Source organism: Vanellus vanellus (genome assembly GCF_965231255.1).
Source record: "Vanellus vanellus genome assembly, chromosome: 10".
Lineage (NCBI taxonomy): Eukaryota > Metazoa > Chordata > Aves > Charadriiformes > Charadriidae > Vanellus > Vanellus vanellus.
Window position 1 is genome coordinate 4,385,825 of NC_138915.1, and position 22,688 is coordinate 4,408,512.

At 37.6% G+C, this 22,688-nt stretch overlaps 1 protein-coding gene across 1 annotated transcript in view; it reads left to right on the plus strand.

The window, feature by feature from the left end:
- Positions 1-369: 369 nt before the first annotated feature.
- AMMECR1 (AMMECR nuclear protein 1) overlaps positions 370-22,688 on the plus strand; it is a gene marked incomplete at its 5' end in the record, with an annotated part of 106,006 nt that continues 83,687 nt past the window's right edge. Inside the window, one exon of the mRNA XM_082488015.1 lies at positions 370-541. Within this exon, the coding sequence (XP_082344141.1) occupies positions 370-541 (172 nt within the window). The remainder of the gene's footprint in view (positions 542-22,688) is intronic.

Genomic DNA, 22,688 nt, shown 5'->3' on the forward strand with positions numbered 1-22,688 from the left:
ATTGTCCCTACATCACAGACATTACAGTTGAAAAGAACTTTTTTCAGTCATATTTCCTCTTCCATCTGCCATTGCAGAACTTTCGTCCATGCCAAACTCTTAAGGGTTAACTGGCATTAGGTGGAGGAGGGGGAAATCAGAGGTCAGCTCATGTTCTGATACCAGTGAACTCACAAGTTACTCCTTAAGCATGTGGTTTCATCCTAGGTTCTTCCTGCCAGCAATTTCTCACTTTAATCATACACCCACAGCAACCCAGATCTTTAAATTCAGCAATTCTTTCTCAGGTTTCAGCAAGTCATTGGCAGCCTGAGCTATTTTTGGGATATTTTCTCTACTGCAGATGCAGCTCAGGAAAACGCAGGGAGCATGCTAAAGACCTGCAGCTATTTGCCTTGTACAATTTGCTCATTTCTCTTTATTTCTCTGTTTTCCTGCACTGATCACTTAAAGGACAATCTCTCTTGCAAACAAAATCCCCGGAGCCTGATTAGAGGGACTGAAGGCTCCCAGACACGGATTGCCTGCCAGCCACAGCACGGTAAGGACATGGACACTTTTGGCTAGCCTTGCATTGCAGCTTTTTAAGCTTTGCTGAACGTTTATTTGTGTCCATCGCTTCCAAATCAACACTGCTGGCATGGCAGGCAGTCTCCAGCTCCTGGTCTCCATTTTCATTCCCTAAAATCCTCAGCACTTGTAAGTAACACATTTATACTCACCGTCTCTTTGTGTGTTCTAGAAATCAATGACTGACACTAATTTTGATCAGTTCCAGGGGTCGGGTTTTCTGCCTTACATTTTAGCATCTTTTGGAGATCTATAATTTGTAATCCTGATTGAAACTGTGGATATTTCTATTGCCTGATCTTCCCTATTTTAGCTATATTGTTAGTCTTATTACTTAGCTCAGCAAATTATTCAAACCAGGGAATGGGTTTATGTACGCTAGATGGAAACATTATAAAAAATACCTGCTACTGCTGATTTATGATTATATACATGGCTTTCGTGTCTTGTGTACTGGCTCTGCTATAATACCTTTAAGCTGCCACATAGCAGTGCGCTAACACTACAAAGACATATACAGCATAAAACCAATGCAGCAGACGGAGCTGTACTAAAAATGAAGAGGTTTTATCATGTAGTTCTTTGTAGATATGCTCACAGGAATGCACTAAGGAAGCTCTGCAAGAATGATGCAGATTCCAATTTTATAAGACATAGTATTTTACTGAAATACTTGTAAAAATACTTTAACACCCTCAGGGACATTTTACTTATACGTACTACTGCAGGAAGATGAACACAGTTCATGTCTAATGAATGTACAAACCAAATTCTGGGAATCTCTGGTGGCAGAAACGGGAAAAAGGATTCTTTTGGTCCTTTCCTGTACTTCAAGCTTTTTAGAAAAACTGGAATTGCTTTATGCTTTATCCTTTCATGCTCAGTAATACCATGACTGCAAACAGAGAATTCCCCTGAGGGTTCAATGTACAACATCCAAATATTTGACTGCCACTCAGTGTTTGTTGTCCTGATAGGAGAGGTTTTAGAAAGCCCGTCTTTGCACTAGAGGCCCTCAGATAGAATGAGCAATCAAAAGCTACCTGTGTCTGCTGCCAGAACAGACAAGAGCATACTGTACCATTGTAGCCCCATATTATCGCCTATCAAAAGACTTAGACGTTACAGTCTAAGCAGAAACAAAAGTTAGCAAAGCCTCTGAAACAGTATTTTAGGAACTTAGTCAAGCCTCACCTTTCACCTCTTCAATATGGGAGAATTTTTTGTTCTTTTTCTAGGTCGCAAACATTTCTTGAGTGATTTATAAAACCAATTGGAGGGATGGGGAAAATGCTGTATGTATGCTTCACGAGTGGAGTGAAGGTCTCTAAGGCTTAATTTTCAGTATGGGGAAAGTTCTGGTGTTGATATGCAAAGAATTTAAAAAAAAAAAAAAAAAAGCCATCCAGGATGCAATGACTTACAACTCAGAACAGTAGAAGCAAAAAGTGAAAACTTAAACTAGTATCAATAGATTTAGGATCAGGGTCTGAAAATGGTATTTTTGCTTCGGAAAGTCTCTCATCAATTTTGAGACAATTTCTATCATACCATTTATATTACTTCTGAACATAAGACTGATCTCTGAGCCTGCCTTTCTCCTCCTACTGATGAATCTCTGCCTCAGTTTCACTGAAGTCAATGATACTAAATTAGCTTAATGAGAAATATGAATCGATCCTTTAGTCCTTAGTTCTATTTTATACACAATCCCAAATGTTAGCACTCAGCTGGCTGGAAATCTTGAGACTCGACACATTTCATATGTCATTAGATAAGTTACAAGGCATGCATGTAAATCTAGATCCTGTATTTCCCTCTCTCAAAAAAAAAAAGTTACTCTCAGCACAACCAGAAGTCGATTGAAGGAAGTTCTACCCACAGGACAGGTCTGTGCAGAATTGAATGTTTTGGAAATTCAGTGAGATAAATCTCAAAACAGTGATATCAAGTGGTGCTTGTTTAGGATCATTTTAGAAACTGTCATACTAAATTGTGCCATTGATATATATTATTATTTGAAAGACAATGCATGTTATTTCACAATATGTGCAGAAAGGAAATAATCTGAATAATGAAAAAGCAAATGCCATCTAGGATATATTCGCTTTTTATTTTTAAAACAAAGTGTTGCATACAGAAGCTCTCTGGAAGTTGAAAACCCCATCTTCTTTAGAGAAGGAATATAGAGATTACCAACCCTCCAGACATTCCCAATTGAGGACACTCTATGCTATGTTGATACACTTTTTTTTTTGTGCATATACATTAAATCAGCCACACACAAGATCCTAAAGATTAACTGACTCTATAATGTACTAATTTATAATTCAGCAGCAGCTATGATGCTAGGCACTCCATAAGTCATACTTGATGGTCCTTGCCTAGACACAAGTATCTATAAAGGGCTAATGGATATCAACAGGGGGAATGGCTAACGTGGCACCCAGGCTGACTTACAGTAGCACTTATTCTAGAGTCAGAACATAAGTCAAAAACACAATTATACCTTCACTCAAACAATCACAGAAGTGGGTCCCTCCAATTTTAATGACATCCTCAGACACACACTAAAATGACAATAAATAAGTTACTGTGCGTGAGCACAGCCATGGTAATTGGCCAGTTATATTCTCTTCACCTGACTTTTTTTTTTTTTTTTAAGTTTACTCTTTTCAGTTTTAGCTTAAAATTCAGTTAAAAAAAGGTTTAATTGGTCCTGCACTACTCTGTAAATGGCTAGATTAAAAGCACCTATAGTCTCAATGATTCCATTGACATACAGTAACTTACTCCACTACAACAACCTGATCAGATGGCTGAGCCCTTCATTAAAACTCAAAGAACAGTTTTCTTTTTTCCTGGCTGCCACTTTGCACCAGACTAATTCTATTAAATCCAGTCGAGGGACTGGGTTGAAAGAAGAGTCATCAACAAAAAAGTGAATAGTACAAGAATTCCTCAAGGACTGAGTCTGAATTTTAATAGTCTCACAAAGCAGGGCTCTGCAACAAAAAAGTAACAAATTTTGCTGGCGATATGTTGGTAGGCAGCATCAATTTAGAGGAGGAATATCACAGAGTAACAGAAATGAGAGGAAATGTAGTAGAAAATGTAAGGCTCGGTGGAGGCAGGAATAAGCAAACGAGGGAGCAGCCCAGAGCAGCAAGCTGCAGACGTGTGTGAGGCGGCTTGGTGAGTCCGAGTACTCAGATTTGTCTTCTCTGTAGCTGCTGACCCCTGGCAGCACCAGCGGTCCCCCCAGCCTTCTCCCAGGTGGCAGCAGAAGCATGAAGGTGCTCTGCAGCCCATTTCTCTCTGATCCTCCCATCCTCGTTTCTTCCCACATCATCCCACAGCAGGAGCACGCCTTGGCCTGCTTCTGGCTCTCACCTCGACCTCAGCCTCTGCCTCTGATAGCAGTTAGAGAAGCACAGGGAGGTAGTGAGGGCTACCTGGGATGGATGAGAGAGGGGCTACAGGGCCTGGACAGGCCTGATACAGCTGAGAAAAAGACAAATCCATTTTACAGTATGCCACTAAAGATAGAGACACTAGGGACAGTATAGCACTGACGGCATCCTATAAGTATGGGTGAGTCCCTGTTTGGATTACTAGATTGTTCTTGTCACTCACAATACAGACAGATCAATACATATCATAACAATGAGCCAGGAATATGAGTGCTAATGGTAAAGATATCATCAGGGAAATTAATTATTTAAGATGTATGACAATGTTGGCCCAAGAACAAACAGATATAAATCAAGCATAGCAACTAGAATTAGGAGAATACACTGAAGCAGTGAGATGGGAGCAAGAATGCTCACTATCTTTTTTTTTAAGCTGGAGCATGATCAATTACCCAAAGCACTGTATCTTTTTGCAAGTTGCTGCAACACTATAATTGCTCTAGGACTGTTTTCTAGGTCACTGTGATACGTATTATTATAAGTGAGATAAGAATCAGTTCCTGGATGCAATGCATGGATGAGTGGATAGGTGCTATAATTCTCTTCAGCAGATGTTGCTCCTTTTGACATCACTTGGATCTCTGTACAAAGACTAAGATAACATCAATGCGATAACATCAGCCTCTTTAAGACACACAAATGAAACTAGCACTTTGAGTTAGAGAAGAATGAAAGGAGCAAGAATGAAACAAGCAGACTTGGTTCTCGCTGTTATCCTGAAGAATCTGGGAAATCTGTTGTGAAGCTACACAGGTTAGGGTATACTGAATGTATTTTAAGTGAAAACAAGTACCAAAAAGTTATTCTCATGTTAAGATTTTTCCTCTTTTGCTCAAAAACCAAGTTGACCTGGTAGTTCAACAGGCTGCCCTCGCTGTTGGAGGGAGAGGGAGAGCATAAGACCCTTACTTCCTTTTTCCCCAAAAGAAAATGAAATCGAATGCCATATGGATGAGAGACAGAGACTATATTATAGATCTGGACTGATTTGTCTGTTTGATACCAAAGTAACAGACCTCAAGCACCAAGGATAATTTTTTTTGTCACAAAGATGTCAGAGTATCATGACTCAGTCTCTGTGTAGATTCTACAACTGCCATATAGATTGCAGTATGTTTGACTTGTATACTTCAGAGGTCTTTCCACAGGCTGTGGTATCAATAGAGAAGGCTCTAAGGAGCCTTAAACAGAAATCAGCGTTTCCGTGGCAATTAACCTTCAGAAATGGATGGCTGTTCTTTTCAAATGAACTTTTGAAAGATACCCTTGCAAAATTTATGACTGAAATCGCATCCCTAAAACTGGAATCAGTCACTGCAAATTCTGTAATACTAAAGTATTTAAATTATCCTGAGATTGTAAGGCAGTGAACTTTCACATCAGCAAAAGTTGAATCGCTTAATATTTTCTTTAAAACTAGTTGGGAAAACAAACCATTATCATTAATGTTTCATGAATTTCAGTGATAATGCTTTGTAGTCTGCAAGATAGGTAGAAATAATCCCTGATACCATCTTTTGGCTTTCGAGACATTGGCTCCAGTTAAACACAGCTGCAATAGACTCCTTAACCTTCCCCACCAAATTTGTCAAACTTTCTTTAGTCAGCTCTAGTGGATATTTCTCTAATCTTGCTGATTCTTGATTGACTTTGCTTTTACTACGCATAATGATCAGGCCGGCAATTGTAAGACGGAGGACCACGAGCAAAGGCATCTAAGAAAGGTATTCATTCTTCAAAGTCCAAGCCCAAGTCACTAAGGCAAGTACTGACAGATACTAAAGACACAGCAGATCCTAACTCCGACTTCTCCTCATTACGCAGTATCATTTCCTCTGTCACCTTCTGTTAGTAACTGAAGTCACTAACTTTATCTAAAGCTAGATAAAGTACACAAACTCAAAGAATATAACAGATAAATGCAGCGATAGTCTACTAAACGTAAATACTCCTTTTAAGAAGGATAAAAAATGCAGGCAAAATTTGGCTCTCGTTAACACTGTCTCTCATTTATGCTGTGACTACAACTTTCCTGATGCCAGACACAATATTCAGCTGTCAGTCCTCAAAAGCTGAAGGTATAAAAGGCTTGAAATGAACCATTTTTCTGTTTGCAAAGGAAAAACAAAAGGCCTCAGCTGGGAAAGAGGAAAGAGATTATTACCACTAAGTATGGAAAAGCCCTCAGATAAAATATCGATCTCATCATATTTATGTCTAATAATTTAACCATTTTAGAGTTAGATGGAAACAAATGATATTTCAGCCTCACAGATCATGCTGACATCACACAGCCCCCAAATTTAGTTCTTTCATGTAGCTTGTCCATGCTGGTGTTATTAATAGGCACACTAAAATGGGAACTTCACCCTGGCTCAGCTTTGACTCACTGAATGGCCTTGGGCATCACATAACCTCTGTCTCCAGTTTGCTATCTGCATAATGCATTTGTCTATCATCTAGTGACTTTACAGAGTCATGGGGCAAATAAATGAGCCACTTCACAGAATTTTTAGATTGCAATACACTGGCTTCCCTTATAATCCCTGTGCACTTTTATAATATCTTTCCTGAATTTTGACGTAAACTTGCCTTTTTCATGAAAGCAACCAAACTGTTTAAACAGAAGGAAGACCTATTTAAAACTTCCAAATTAAGCCTCCTAGAATTAGTACCCTCAAGTAAAAGAATGGAACTGTACCCACATAACAAAGTTTGTAGTTTCACAGCCCAAAATATCTTTATTTGGTGATGTTTCTAAAAAAGCTCTTCACTGTTAATTTCTCACCTTACAAAGAAATAACAGATAACATGGTTAGTAAAATCTGCACTGCAAAGTATGGTCTGGGCATACCAGATGGAAGAATCTGTCAATCAATCTCCATTATTAAACTGGCAGGGAAAAGAGCAATATTATTTTGGAATCCTAACTGGCTCTGAGTGCAGGACAGTCATATTCGTTTGACTGCACCAGAGGACATAAATCCTCAGTGTAGTTGAGATGATTTGCCCAAAGGTAATCGAGGTGGTTACAAGCTTAGTTACTTTTTTTTCCTGTTTTCCATTGAAACTATTCAAATTTTCTAGCCTTCTCTAGATTATACCTTCCCTGCTCCAAGTCCGATCCTTTCTGTCTTAAAGAGAGAAAGACTCCCTCCCGTCAAGGAAGACCCTGAGGGGACTTTTAAGTCATTGACATGCAATACTCAAATGTTCATTTATTTATAATGGTAGCCTAAAGTAGATGCAAAAATAAATTATAGCGTAACCTGACATTAGTTTAAACTGCAAAGATGGACAAAGCAAGCACATTAATTATCAAAAGTTGAATAGTTCAACACCGATTATTGCATCAGTGAATGCCAGGAGATAATCTCCATGCTGCAGCTTTACAAAGTCCAGACATTAGGCTAACTACTGATGCCTCATTAGATACAAGCAATTGAATCTTTCAAGGTGGTATTCTTTGGATGCTCACTCATCCATTGTTTTCTAATTTTTTCTTATGATTTGATTTACTCTTTGCTTGGATTAGGGTCTAGATCAAAAACGAACAGACATTAATGTAAAGGAATATTTATAATCCTGGGATATGTGAGACATACATTGAACAGTGGTGCCTTAACGAACTGAGCAGTGAGTTGTTCCCCAAACTTAGGCCCCTCAGCTGTGCTAACCCAGGAGCACAGATCTCCAGATAGCACAACTCCCAAAGAATGGTAAATGCAGTTCTATTTCTAATTATATCGCTACGGAACAGGGAGAAAAAAGAATGTATTACCCAAATATGGCTCCGTGTAGATACGTATGAATGCATAACAGATGCCTGCTGTTGGAAGTGCCTTGCCCACTCCACAAGAAAAAAGAATTCAGAACTCCAATCTAAATCACAGCTTGTGTCCTCGTGGAACTTGCTAACAGGACAAGGAAAAAAAAACCTCTAAAGCTGATCTAATCACTAATAGTGACATAATTATTATGACATAACTGAAAACTTATGATACATCTAGTCTGACAATGCTATTTTAGGATGATAGTTCAAACAAGGATGCAAAAAACCCGAGATCTAATTCATTCCCAGTGTAAACTGGCAGTATTCCTGCTGACTTCAGTTGGAGATTTACTTGTTCACCCCAGTTCTAATTTTGGGTCAGCATCTTTGCAATATTTAGGATTGAGTTGCACCAGCCTAAGAACTACCCACTCTTAAATCCAAAGCAAGAATCTCCGGGGAGCTGAGGGAAAGGCATATTTTCATGTAAGTATCTGCATTTAGACAGAACATTTAGATTTACTGTTATTGGAGTAACTTACCCATATAAAGAGAAAAGATCTTAAAAAAAAAAAAAATTAAAAAGCCTCAGAGGCAGAATAGCAAGAACTAGTCTAAAATACCTATGTGACTCTTTTATATCCAGATAATCAGAAAGCAAGACTTGAAAGTTGCTTAATGGCTTAGCAAAATAAAGTCTAACGTACAATTTGATGGCAATGTCTCTGAATGTCAGATGGAAAAAAGTACAAATCTTTAGCAAAAAGAGAATGAAAGATAATGGGAAATTTGGAAACATAGAGCCCCCAACCATGATCCTGACTAGTAGACAGGCTTACCACAGAGGAAACCCGTGGTCATGTTAAGCTGAGGAAAGAATAGAAGGCATCCCTGAAATACAGAATAATTAGGAAGAAAGAAAAGGCAGCACCTTAGATATATGTAATCTCTTTGGGTTGTGTAAGCAACAATAATAAATTCAAACATTAAGTCAGAATGAAATGTTTCTATTTATTTGTTTTGCAGGAAACAGGATTTTGTTTTCACTGTGATGCAACCAAATGAGTTTCAAAACAGCAAAATTTCCTGAGGAAGGGAAATTTTGAGTTATGCTATGTGAAATACTTTAGTCATGTTAGTGTGTGAATTGCAGTAAAACACAAAAAGATACTCCACCCTACTGCAACCCAAACTGTAACAGGAATGAGGCTAGAGGATCAGTAATAGCCCACAGGCAAACCAAAACTATTGCAACAGAAAGTTCTGGATCCTGGAGAAGACGCTTCACCATAGGTTGGGCTATCTTTGTAACTGCTGTGATTATAAATCATATATTTAGATACTTTACTGTATCATCTTAGGGATCTTGCCACAGAGTAGGTCTATGAGGGGAAAAATGAAGAGAGAACTGAGGCAGCCAAGTGGTCCATTATGTCTTCTCAGAAGACAAAACCGTGAATCATTTATGATTAGTTCGATAAGCAAAACCACTGGTTTTAGAGCTTAGCTATAAATAATTTTTTTTTAATGCGGTTATTGATTTACTACTTAATAATGGTTGGTTAAAAGATGAGGTTGCCCAAGACCTGTATCCATTACCATTAAAGGATAAGTGCCTAGAACTTGTGGATAGGTGCTGTTTATTCACCTTGATATACTGCATAAATATTGTGGCCATACGTCAATGACTGAGTCAGGTCAGGGTGTGCTGCTCAAAACTCTCTGCAAATGTCAAACAAGTGAAATCCCCGAAGCAGTATTTTATATATTAAAACATAAAAAGAAATACAACTTTTATAGAGGCACAGGACTTGAACAGTAGTTTCTGAGCTGCTAGGTTACTTTCAATAATGATCACCTAAATTTTCATCCAATATAACAATTGCTTCGCATCAAAAAGAAAAGCAATCGACTGGGCTCCATTGCCTAAATGGCACTGCAAGTTTCTGCCACTAGAGTGTGTCAAGGCATACGTGAAGACTAAACCTCTTACTCCGTATCGTTGAATTCAAACTACTACCGTAGCACCGGACAAAGATGAGCAGCTTGAACCTACCATCATTCTGATTTCCTACTTGACTGCTAGAACTTGTCTCAACGGTTATACTATTGAGAAAAGTTCTCACCCCGTTACTCTGCTTATGCTGGGCATAGGGATTTTCATATGAATACTGAAGCAGACAGGCATCCAGAAACAGGCCAGCCAATTTTAAGATCCATTACACCGTGCCTATGTTTTCAGCTCAATGTCAATGAAATTTCCCTTCCAGGCTAAGACTCTTACTTTGATGCAATACAATAACCCTGTTATTTTGCATTGAAAAGTCAACACATCTAGTCAATGTATGTAAATCAGTTCCTCCCTGCTTCTCTATCTGCTGGATGTGTGCAGTTGAACAGTTGCAGTAAAATTTGGGGGGAAAAAAACACATACCTATGCAAAACCCAAAAATCTGCTGTTGTGCTGAGAATGGAGATGCTCTGCTGTATTTAAGAAGCCAATTTGAAGAGAACCTATAAAAGCTCTTCTCTTTGATAGTAAAAAAAAAAAAAATCGGAACAGTTAAAATTAGAAATGCGTAGGCATAAAGCATTGCCAGTATCAAACAGAATATGTTGAAATGTACACATTTGGAAACGCTAAAAATCAGGTTCTGCCTCCATACTTTACTGAATCAACGCTTGGCCCCTTCTCCATCTGTAAAACTGCGCTGACAGCACTCCCTTCTTCTCTCTTTTTGCTCATTTTTGTCTCTTTGGATTGCAAACTCTTATTAGCTGTTTTGATTACTGAGGCTAGCTCTTAGTTACGGTTTTTCACTGTCCGTAGCGTCACCCTCTTGCTAAAGATTTTAGTTACTAGACCAACTCTACTAACTTTTCTTTAAAATACATTTTTAAAAAATAAAATAAAAATAAAAAACCAACACCCTAACCACAACCACGTGAAAGACAGGAATCCTATACACAAATTTGTAGTCACATACAACTCAAGTGGTGTTTTGAACGTAGTCATGAAGCACTTGATTTCAATATCTACTTTACTTCCCTTAGGAAAGCTCTGCTCAGCCTTTCTTGGAACCTGTATCAGTTTTCTGAGCTTTCAAAGGTCCACAGTGTTGTAGTGACAATGATGACTGAGCAAAACACCTTGTGAAATCCTTAAGGATCCTTCCAAATCAGCCACATAGGGTCAATACAAATAATGGGAGAAGAACCTCAGATCTGAAGATTTAGCCTTTGAGTTGCCCAGATCAGCCTGAGAAAAAGGGGGAGTCTGACTGGGCACCTGGAGTTCTCATCTCCTGCTCTGTAACGTTACATAAAAATTTTAAATGTCATATTTATTTGAAATGAACCAGTGGCTGACAAGAGAACGAGGAACATGGAAGAGAAGAATAGGAATACAAAGTATAAGGGAAAAATCTGTGACCGGTAAGGTCTGTTTCACTCAGCGTATACTGAGCTAATGATACACGTTAGGTAGGTATCCCACAGTCTCATCAGAAGTGAGAGATCCTTCTTTTCATGTGTAGCCTGCTGAAATCACAAATCCTTGCATGCTACATTTTAGTCCCAAAGGACAGGAGTACGGCACAGGCAGAATACGCAGCAAGGCTCAAGGTCTAACACTGGTACAGCACAAGGGAGGAAATATTATCCTTACACAGTAACAGAGGTGTGAGCAAATGTCTTTTCACAAGTCACCTGAGAATTATCCGGACAGTGTCTCATGAAGGTTTCATAAGTGGAGCTGAGCAAGTGAAGTCTTTGGCAGTTCAATAACCAAACCAAAAAGTCAGAAAAAAGCAAGCAGAAACCTCAGTTCACAAAGCGCTCACAGATAATTTTTTTCTTACAAAATAAAATAAAATAAAAAATCTAGTAATTTTAATTTGGGGTAAACCTGAAATACTCCATTTAATTAAAAATAAAATGTTTCATGCCATTTTTTAAAAAAAAACCATATTTTACTTTTCTTTTATTTAGACTAATTTTGAAGTGGAAAATGGTATTTCAGTTTCAAAAGACGAAAAAATTAATTTTAAGCATGTTACAATATTTCCTTTAAAAACTGAGAACGTGTTTTCATATTTTTCCTATTATTTCAATTGAAACTATTCCTCTAGTTCAACCTAATCTCAAAAACGGTCCCAGTCCTTTCAAACCTCTGTTTTTCTAGGAATTTAAAAATCACGCAAAATTTTTGTCCAGCTCTATTCATAAATTCAGGCAACATTTTGGCCCTACAGTCTCGGGAAAGGAAATACTCGAGAGCCTTTCTAAAATCCCTTTCCGTTTCCTGCCACTGTGTCCCCAGTTGATATTGCCTGTATCCTTGTGCAGCGCTAGCTCTACCCTCCTCACCGTAGCAGACTCCTTCACCAAATGTTTTCTAGAATTAGAGTGCCAAGGCGAGAGAGTGAACTTGCTGCATTTACAAAGAGGGAAGAACACCCAGGAGAAGGTATTTAAATTATGTCCCGAGGCAGAATGAAGTTGATTTATGCCAGGGATTATTTTTATCTCTCCAGTCAACTAGAAGTTATGCAGCAAAGTGCACAGAGGCGCAGGCATGCAGCGCTGTTTTGTACAGACTCTGACAGCGTTTGAAAATAAAGAAAACTTAACAGCAGGCGGAGCTCTGCCCTTGCGCAGCCCTTCAGGCAGGGAAGGGCTTCCCAGGCCAGCCGCCCAGGAGCTGCCTCTCTGCCCAGGTGGGCACCACGTCTGCCCAGTTTGCACGGCTCAGGCGGTACAAGCCAGATTCCGCTTGCGGACGGCCAGTGGAGAATTTCTGTAGAGGAAGGAGACTGCTGGGTTGGGCTTCCGCATCTTCCACTCCACACTGGTCCCAGCATAATGATGACGGAAAAATGGGATGGTTATGGCAGAATCCCATGCCCTGTTCCCATATTCCTATTTGTTAGGGATAAAACCCTAACCAATTATCTCTGCAGAATAACAACAGGGAAACAAAAACAAAGCCCCACAACTGCGAAATTACGTCTGGAAGAGGAATGGCTATTTCCTCGACATTTTTTTCTTTGAAAAAAAGGCAGCCTATTTACTGAGTTTTTACATGTAGAGGCATGTATTCCGTTGCCTGAAAGAACACGGTCTAAACCATTAAACCTCTGCATTTAAAAATCAGTAAAAAGCTGCTAGAATAAAAAAAAAAAGGAGCAAATGTTTCTAAGCAGTCCGCTAAAATACATAAATTACTTGGATTTTTAAATTCTCTTGCAGTGTTCGAAATACAAACATTGCACCACATTTCCAGCGCTTGCAAGCAAGAACAAATTCCTTATAAACTAACATAAAACTACATTTTCCTGTACCGCTGGTGAACCAGCAATGATGTGCAAGCTCATAAATAAGAAATTTAAATGCATTTGTATGTTACTAAATGTAATGATGTATATAGCTGAATTTTAATCATTTAGTGAATATAGTTGCTAAATTACAGAGGGTAAGGAACTAATTAGATTCTCCTCATCTTGGCCATGACAAAGGACAACACCCTGGAAAAGGAAGGAGTTTCACCCAGAGTCTATCAAGTAGCTTGAACTTTTATGATGAGGAGCTTTTTTCTTCTTTTAAATTTTCTAAGTAAAAATACCACTTATTTTAAGAGATCCCCCCATCCTTTGAAAAACATACAATTGAGAATCAGTGAGATATGTTATATAGAAAAAGGTAATTATCAAAATAGTAGCTAAAAGGAATCGTTCTTAGAGCAATTCACATACTTTAATCTCTTCGGAATTTCAGACAGCACATCTTCACAAGAGTTAAGATGTGATTTTACATTATTTAATACAAATGTAGAGATGCAGTGGATGTATATGTTTTCCTAATGAACCTATCTGTGAGTTCCTGACATTTTGTATCAGAGCAGCAAAAAGCACCGGGACATAAGATGGGGTAATGCAAAAATAAAAAAAAAATTAAAAAGCAAAAAAATTTCTGTATATGTTTTCTGCTAAATACATTGTATATACATACTACACTCACAAGCTTTATTCAGTTGTTGGCATAAATTTTTAGGGCAACATTACCTGGAAGTAGAACAGAAAGACTATAACATATACTGCAGATTTAACACATATAAATACTGTTCTGCCAACTAAAATCTAAATATTTTTTGAGTCCTATATTATATTTGCTTATCTTTTTTCCTGTTATGAGGGAAGTCTCATATCATTCCTAAGAGATAATGACATCTAATAAGAGCAGATGAAATTTGCACAGTAGTTTGCGAAAGAGAACTATTTTTTAATCTCCACTTTACATAAACAAAGCTGATAATAGCAAACCTTCTGCTGAATAAATTATTAGCAATTAGCCTTAATTTGGGTAGAGTATACTATCGGAGCAATTCAGTGGTAGACAAATGCAATTTGAGAGAGGTTTGTTCTCTAGCAGTAAAATAACAGGCTGAGGTCACTTTAAACAAATGTTTGAAATGCAGTGTGCTATTATTATATCAATCACTGCCAATTGCCTTTACTTACTATAATTATTGTTTCATAAGATTTAGAACAAACATGTTTTGCTATCAGCTGCAAGACAACATATCACAAATCGAGGTGATTCAGATTGAGACTTGTCTTATTGTAAGCACATTCTGAAGCCAAGACTTTAATTCTAATAGAAATTATTCAAATCTCCTCACAACTGTACCTGTTTCCTTTAAAAAAGAAAGTAAATTTTGTATGAATTTTGCCCTTCCTCCTCAGAGATGGCTGCTCTTCTGATTCTCTTAGTCAGGACTCACACATTCCAAGTATTAATTCCTTTCTACCATTTTTCCTTTCCTCATTTTGCAAAAGGAACCGTAGTGACCACAGTTGTCTGATTTTATCAAAAGTGGATAATTTACAGCTTTTTACAAGCTTCGTGGAGTGGATTCCCTTTTTCCACAGAAGGGTGATGCCACAGGCCACCCCGGTTTACCTAGCAAATTAAAAGCAAACATTGGGATAACTTACTTGCAACGTACTGCATTGGTAATAAACAGAAAACTACCTGATGATGTTTCTCACGATAATTTTTTGCACACTGATGTTGGATGATGACCAGCAGTGGCCTTGCTGAGGGAGCACACGTATGGGACACTGATGACCAGAGGTGACATGACATCAACTTTAGGGACATACCCAACACATTTTTAAAGCAGAATGTCTTTTGATGTCCTGACTTGTAAGTGGTTATAGTAAGATAATGCCATCAGATTTTCTTAAGTAAAAAGTACATACATCAGCTGGAGAGTTATCACAGCGATTATCTTCTTGGGCACTTGTTTATAACAACAATTACCTCAAATACTGACAATCCTAAATACATTGTAATATTAAATTCTGTATGAACAGGCAACTATCTTTCCAACAGATGTTAGGTGTTTTAAAATAGAAAATTTAAAAGTTTGATAAGAAATGCATTCATAGTGTGTAAGCTTTGGAAAAAAAAAAAAAAACAAAACCAACAAACCCAATAAACAACCAAACAAACCTCCAAACTTTTAATTTATCTTTCAGGAGAAAAAAAAGGTATATGTAGGATAGTTAGGCTGTTATTATCTCCTTCGTCTTGGAATCTGTGAATGTATGAATACATGGTTTGTATCACTCACTTCATACATCACAGATAGAACAGGTTTCCTGCATTGTCCTCATGGGGCCCATAAGAATTGAAACTCCGCATTAAGGCAATAATTGTAATCAAACCACATACTTCAGCTAGCAACCCACAGGACTCAGGAATGAGTTAGTTTGCCTGATGCACAATTAGTTTCCCTGATACACAATTAGGTTTTATCTATTGGATTTAGGTTTGGGCATTTTTCACGTCCCTCTGAAGAATCATCTCAGCCCTAGCTCCAAACTCTACCCACCCAGATTAAGTCAGAAGTTAAATCAGATAGTGCCAACAGACTTTTAAAATTAAAAGCGATGTAATCCAGCAGTGTATAAATCATGTTCTTCCACTGGCAGCTATTCAGCTTCTAAAGCTCATCTGGTGATTCTTGTTCCTAAGCAGAATTTTATCTTCCTTTAACAGTTTCTCAAATAATTCCACAAACTTTGAATAGCACAAATGGCTTTTCTGATATTTTGATTTGGTTTTCCCTAGTAGTGACAACTACATAAGTAGGATTAGAAAAGTGTACCATTATGTTACAGAATTCTCTTTTGGTTAATACATTACTCGTCTTCGTGACCATTTTCATGACTGTACATCATGGCCCTCACCCTCCACAGTCCCAAGCCCCTTCCCTCTCTACTTTCTCCCTATTCCGCATTTTTTGTTTTTACAGCCCTTTTTCTCGAGCACACAGCTTAGGTTGGTCATGGAGTCCATCCCATGATGGACTGCAGCTTCAAACCTCTGAGTGAAATACAAATATGATCACATTCGACACGTCTTCTTTTCCTCCTGATATCAGCATGACACCCCAGTTGATGGCAACATAGCTGTGTTAGAGCCTGGGCTGCTGCTAAGGAAAAGCGAACATGGGAAAACATGGCAGCAACGTTGACTTTAAAATCCATATGCACACAAGGTCTTTCACACACCTCCTTACCTCTATACAGGGAAGACGAATACTGAAGTCACATATGGCATTTTTTCTCTATTCCTTGGATAACCAAGGAGGGCTACCCATGGGGTCAGAATTCATACAGTAAATCCCAATCCTCTTCACTCCACCTCCGTAAAGGCTATCAAGATCACATGTAAAGGAGACAAGAATTCTGCATCTCTCTAGGTGCTGACAGCACTTAGAACAATCTTAATTTGCTCTACTTCTGATCCCTTTTCTGCTTATGTCCTTGCTGCACAGTTTAAAGACCAGGATTTGCCTTATCCCCTTTCTCCCCCTCTGCAAGTCCTCTGTGTTGTTCTCTAAACTTTGTTCTCGGCATCTCTTACTTTTCTCTCTCTGGCAGACAAGGCAACCTTTGGGACCCTTGTGCTCTACGTGTCACCACAGGGCAGAGGTTACAATTCATAGAAGAGCTGTCTCCTGCCAGGCTGTGAGCTGTATGCTAATGTGACAGCTTGGAAAGTATTTGAGAATGTCACCTCTAGCAAAACAACAGTCCTGAATGGTATTTGTCATATATACAACCACATATCCATCAACAAAAAAGCTCTACAAAATTCAACTCTAATATATATTTCAAATGAGATGCCCACAGGCACTTATAACATGAGTACATGTCAGTAGCCATATGTACTGTAACCCTCCTCTTTATGCATATACACAGCATAATCCTTTCATGTACCATATATCTAATCTGTATTTTCTGCTTTGGAAGCAAGATTAATCTAAAAATTTCAGAATGAATTCAAACATATAAAATAGAGTATGAATCTTCATTGCTTTGGCTACCAAGCAGTTAAAGAATGTGGCAAATGACCAAATCATCAGTCTGCCATTCAGTTTCAGCTATATGCTGTGCTACCATTTCACTTCAGGTTCTTCAAAGCCCTGCAGCTGAACTACAGCCGAGTATTTAATGCAGAATTGTATCTTTTGGGGGAATGTGTTATTTTTAAATGCTTAATAATTATGAATTCATTTGCCATTCTTTTTATAAGCAGGGGATCATAATGAACTCATCTGTTATTCATGTGAATGTCAAATGTGTTCCCACAGGAGTTTTATTCTAATTCACTATTAGTTAGTGAACTCATAAAATAAAATGCTATCCATTTTTTACCCTGAACACGTAACGCTTGGTAATTGTTCATCATAGGGCAAATGTAATATTTTTATTTGATAACTTTCAGTTCTGATTTAACCAGGTAGAGAACTAGGTTTAAAGTAAGGGTACCTTCACAAACAGTTAGATTTCATAGAATCATAGAATGGTTTAGCTTGGAAGGGACTTAAATTTGATTTGGTAAGACGTGAGTCTTCCATTTAAAATGCAATGAATGAGATTATCATGAGCTAGTATTTAAATATGTAGATGTGTTATACTATAAGCATACATGCTTGAACTACATGCATTTCATATAACAAGACAAACTTTAACCAAATGCCTAACGATAGTTTGATGAAAGACACATTTTCAGTATTCAAGAGGTGATCACAACAGTTTTCATGCAGCTGTTCTATTGCAATATAAAATTTAGAGGTGAGATGCTTACAGGTCACCGCAGGATTTGAATGTGATGACACTGAACAGTGGGACTTTGACCTGTGAAAACAAACACAAACTAAGCAATAGAAAAACAGAGAATTCAGACTTTGATTTGGGTTTTTTTTCAGTGTTAAATACATGGGGGAGAGGGAGCTGGGGAGGAGGGATGTGTTTGTGTGTGTGTTACGGAATTATTTTCAAATTTCTTCTAAATCCCTAATCTAAAATGAATGTTAGCTGTAAGGACTTATCCCATGAAGTGATAGCCCTGAAATATTTCAGCAACAGTTCTTAGATCTGACACGCTGTGCTAGGCTTCTCCTCAAATATGTCACAGTGACTCTTCCAATCTTGAAATGCTCTTTAGAAATGCTAACCAAAATGAATGAATTATGACAATGCATTTTCAAGGGAGATGGCGACAAATCCAGAATCCCATTTGTAATTGGAACCACTAGATTAATAAATTCATAGTTTTACTTTAAAATATGCAAGCAACAGAGTTCTTTTTTCAGTTGAAGTTACAGAAGGACAGGGTTTTAGTGTTAAGGATTATTTCAGGGGTTTTTTTCACACGGAAGTGGTCATTTCCTCAAATCACATGTACAGTGTCTAAAGCAAAATATGTTACCTCTGTGCAATCTCTGGCAGTCAGTAGGTTATTCGAATATTAACCATGAAGAAACTATTGAGAAAAACAAGCATGCAAACCAAAGCTCAGATGGGAGTCTTGATGATCACAGTAATTTCTTTATGTTAAAGATTGTAACTTCACGTTTGATTACAGTTAGCAGAAAAACACAATAAACAACAGTGCTTCCTGAATGCTATGACGTCTTTTGTAGTTGAAGAAATACTATTTAGTTACTCTTTTAAAATACTTTTGACTTTATTTAAATAATGCCCATGTTAAAAACAAAAGGTCTGTCTTTAATTACTGTAATGTCAGATAGGAGGGACTGAGTTATGTAGATAATGTGAAAATAGGAATATCAGAAATAATGAATGAAAGGAAGAGCGCACAATAGGGCTAACACTACTGTGCCAAAAACTGAGTGAAACTTTGTTGAGGTTTGCATGTTTATCAGCTGCTTTTTATTCAAAATGAATGTATCGTTTATTTTATACATTAAATAACCATGACAAAAATTATCACCACCAGAAGGCAGCCTGAAGGCCCTTCCCTAGACTGAGAATACAAATGTGGGAGATAAGAAGAATGAGAAGACATACACTTTTGTTTGATGGAAGTTGTGTGTGCATGGACGTATATCTATATAAATACCACCTTCCTTGAAAGCAGAGGATATAGCTCAGGAGCCCCAGGAACAGACAAATCATTCATCAATTTACAAGGGAACCTACAGGTTTAAAAGTCCTGATTTTTAATTCATCATTCTGTAACGGTGATATTCTATTGATTTCATTGGAGTAACTTGATTTATACGTGTCTGAAAGAAGTGACTTTTGCAATAGAAAGTACATTAGAAAGTATTATGCTGGAGAACATGAATTCCACAGAAAGGAAGCAATAAAACTATGGATAAGTAACTATGAATAAGGGAGGTAACAAATGCTACCAATTTCCACAGATTCAATTTTATTCAGAAGCTTGCAGGACTTAGGGTTCGGGCTTGCTAGTCTCCTCTAAAACCTTAAGGATACAAGAAAGAGTTATGGATCTGGTGCACGTGAGCTGTTTGGTGTTTGCTACCACACCCAAAAGAAAAAAAAAGAAGAATCTTTAGACTGAATACATGAAAGCAGAGGGTGAAAGGTGACTCCAAAGTGCCATGAGAATCAGCCTTATTAGGGCTGCACTCACAAATTGCCAATGATGAAAGTAACAAGTGGAATAAGAAAGGTATTGCTGGAGCCCTGCTAGCTTTTTGCCGCAATGGGTAACATCTACTGTTAATTAACATTCTATTTATATCTCTAGGTTCTTTTAAGACAATGAATTTAGTGCTTTTAGCAGTTATAGGTTAATAGCGCTGGAGCACGAGCACCTTTATGGCAAAACACTTGCATTTGTCAGTTTTTTCTTTGCACAGAAAAAGAGAAAGATAAGTGCACCAAAGTGACATAAATTGGGATTTCATAAAACGAGTCACAGAAAGGAGGATCGACGTGACATTCAGGGTGACATGTACAGATCAGAAGCACTGGAAGATATAAAGTTAAGTAATTTAGGCATTGAATATAAAGAATGTTAATACTTCTAGGGGAAAAGGAAAAAAAACACATTCAATAAATAAAAATATGTTACAATACTGAAGAAGGAGAAGTACTTATGACTGACATGCATATTTTTACAAGCTGCAATAGTCTACTGCAGCTAATGAACACTCTTTTTAAACAATAGCCAAAATATTTCATGAGGCGTGACTAAAAACATCCAATATAAAGGCATGAGATGTTCCCACCTGGAACAGTGGAAGTGGTTCTCGGCCATCTTAAGATTAACAGGTTTTTATAGAAGTGAGAATGGTAAAGGGCAAGCAGAAGGATTCACTGATTTTTTTTTGCTGCTCACACAGATTAAAGAAAAAAGTTATTCAGTCTTTGGAGAAAAGAACAGTACATCCCATTTCTCTGAAAGGAACAGAGAGATGACAGCTTCACTGCTATCTGAGCAGTGTAAAATACCAGAGCAAAGGAGCATGAACCTACGCTAAGAACTGGCCATTAGAGGAATGAAGATGAAGGTGGTATTCCTTCACACCAAAAGCTAGATAATGTGCAAAAAGGTAGCAAAAGCAGCGGCCAGAAGGAATTAAATAACTTCATGAGAAAATTAAATAATATCTGAAAAAGGAAGCTCAACACAGTCTTACATCAAAAGGAAGATCAAAATTTATGCCCATTAGTTTCTTACATGGGAATCAATTAATGTTAAACAATTAACACTATTAACAATCAATTAACATTGCTAACATTCCCCTATTTTCTGCAATTTCTGCTCCTTACATTAACTAAATTTACATGAAAATTTCATTCCGGTGTTTTAGACGAGATAGATAATCAAGTGCTGACTACTTGGGATGGTTAAAGATCTAGTGCAATTCTCAGAAACAAACAGGCACGTAATCATGGTGTTCTGATCAGATTTTAATTCTCAGCAATTGCATTCTATCCTCCTAATTTACTCATTAATTTGAAAATTAATGATTACATTTTTCCCTAATACATCTAAATTGTTGTGTCCTATTAAATTCTTCCAAGGTTTCATTAGGGGTGTCTGTACAAATGCACTGGATAAACAGACACCTAGATATTGTTCTAAATTTATTAACTTAAAACTCTTAAAGCTAGCATTTTAGACTCTTCAGAAATGAGAAATTCTATTAATACGTATGGTTGCTCTACACTAGTGGAAAACATTTTGTGAAGGAGACCAACTACAAACAGCCATGTCAAAAAATATGTCCTAAGGCTTATTATTAATGTACCAGCTAGCATAAATCACTGTAGCTCCACTGACCTCAATGAAACCATGGTGAATTTATACTGAGAATATAGCTATGTTAGCTACATCTTCTTTTACCACCGTACAATGGTAAAATACAAAAGGACAGGATATTGCATTAGCATAATATTTGAGGAACATTCCAGCTCACAGAATTAAGTGAAAAGAATTCCATTACAAAGCTACTACTAGTTTCACCTTTCATTTACTGCAATTTTTTTGATCCTTAGGTTTTCAATTAAATAACTTTTCTGACTCCATTGACACATTTAATATTTTTATCTCTAGTTAGAAAAATGTCCGGTCCTAGATATTTAGTTGGACAAATAACATTTCAGAATACATGGTATTTTGGGTTTCTTGTTTGTTTGGTTTGGGGGGTTAATTTGGTGGGGGCTTTTTTGTTTGCTTTGGGTGTTTTGTTGTGGGGTTTTTTTAACAAACCGATGCCCAGTTTTGCACAGCAAGCTCCATGCACAGATGGTTTAACAGGACCAAACCCTAAATTTGCATAAGAGTGAAAAATGTCTGAAAAACAATGTTAATTTTAAAATAACACAGATTGGATTCACAGTATGGTGAAATTATAACATAGCTCAAAATATGAAACAGGGCCAGGATTCCAGTAACACAACATGTGAGGACCTTTTGTGTGCTGGCTGGTATCACATCCTGAGATGACTTTTTGTACAAGATTTTTTAGAAGAGACTTCAATAGGGGCTTGATATGTGGAACAATAGCAGGATATGGCCTCTAACTGCTAGGAACAATTACTGTTCTCAGACATGTGCAAGTTAACTTTCATTAACTTTATTGGATTTTGTGCACACTTTCTGGCCTAGATTCAGAGCTGCATCTAATTTCTCCTGGGGACAGCTGAGACAGTACTGTACTGAAAAATAGCAACTATTGCGTGTAAGCAGAATATACCAAGGAAAACTCACATGAGCCTCGAGAGCGTGATAGACCAGTTTGGGGATAATGTGAGAAAGTAATACAGGCAAACCCACTTTCTTCCCAGCTACACCCATAATGCCTTGTAGGCTGTAGGGCAAGGGAAGGGTTGTCTTAGCCTGTCTCCACAATGGGTGGAAACTCCTCAGACCAAAAGAATTCTCAGCATGTAAATTTTCCAGTTTTATGGCAGGCCCGTCCAAAAAAGATTGTCATGATGGGAAGATACAAAGATAGAATTTAACCTTTGAATTTTGGGAGATGTAAGTACAGACTCTTCTCTAAAATAATAACT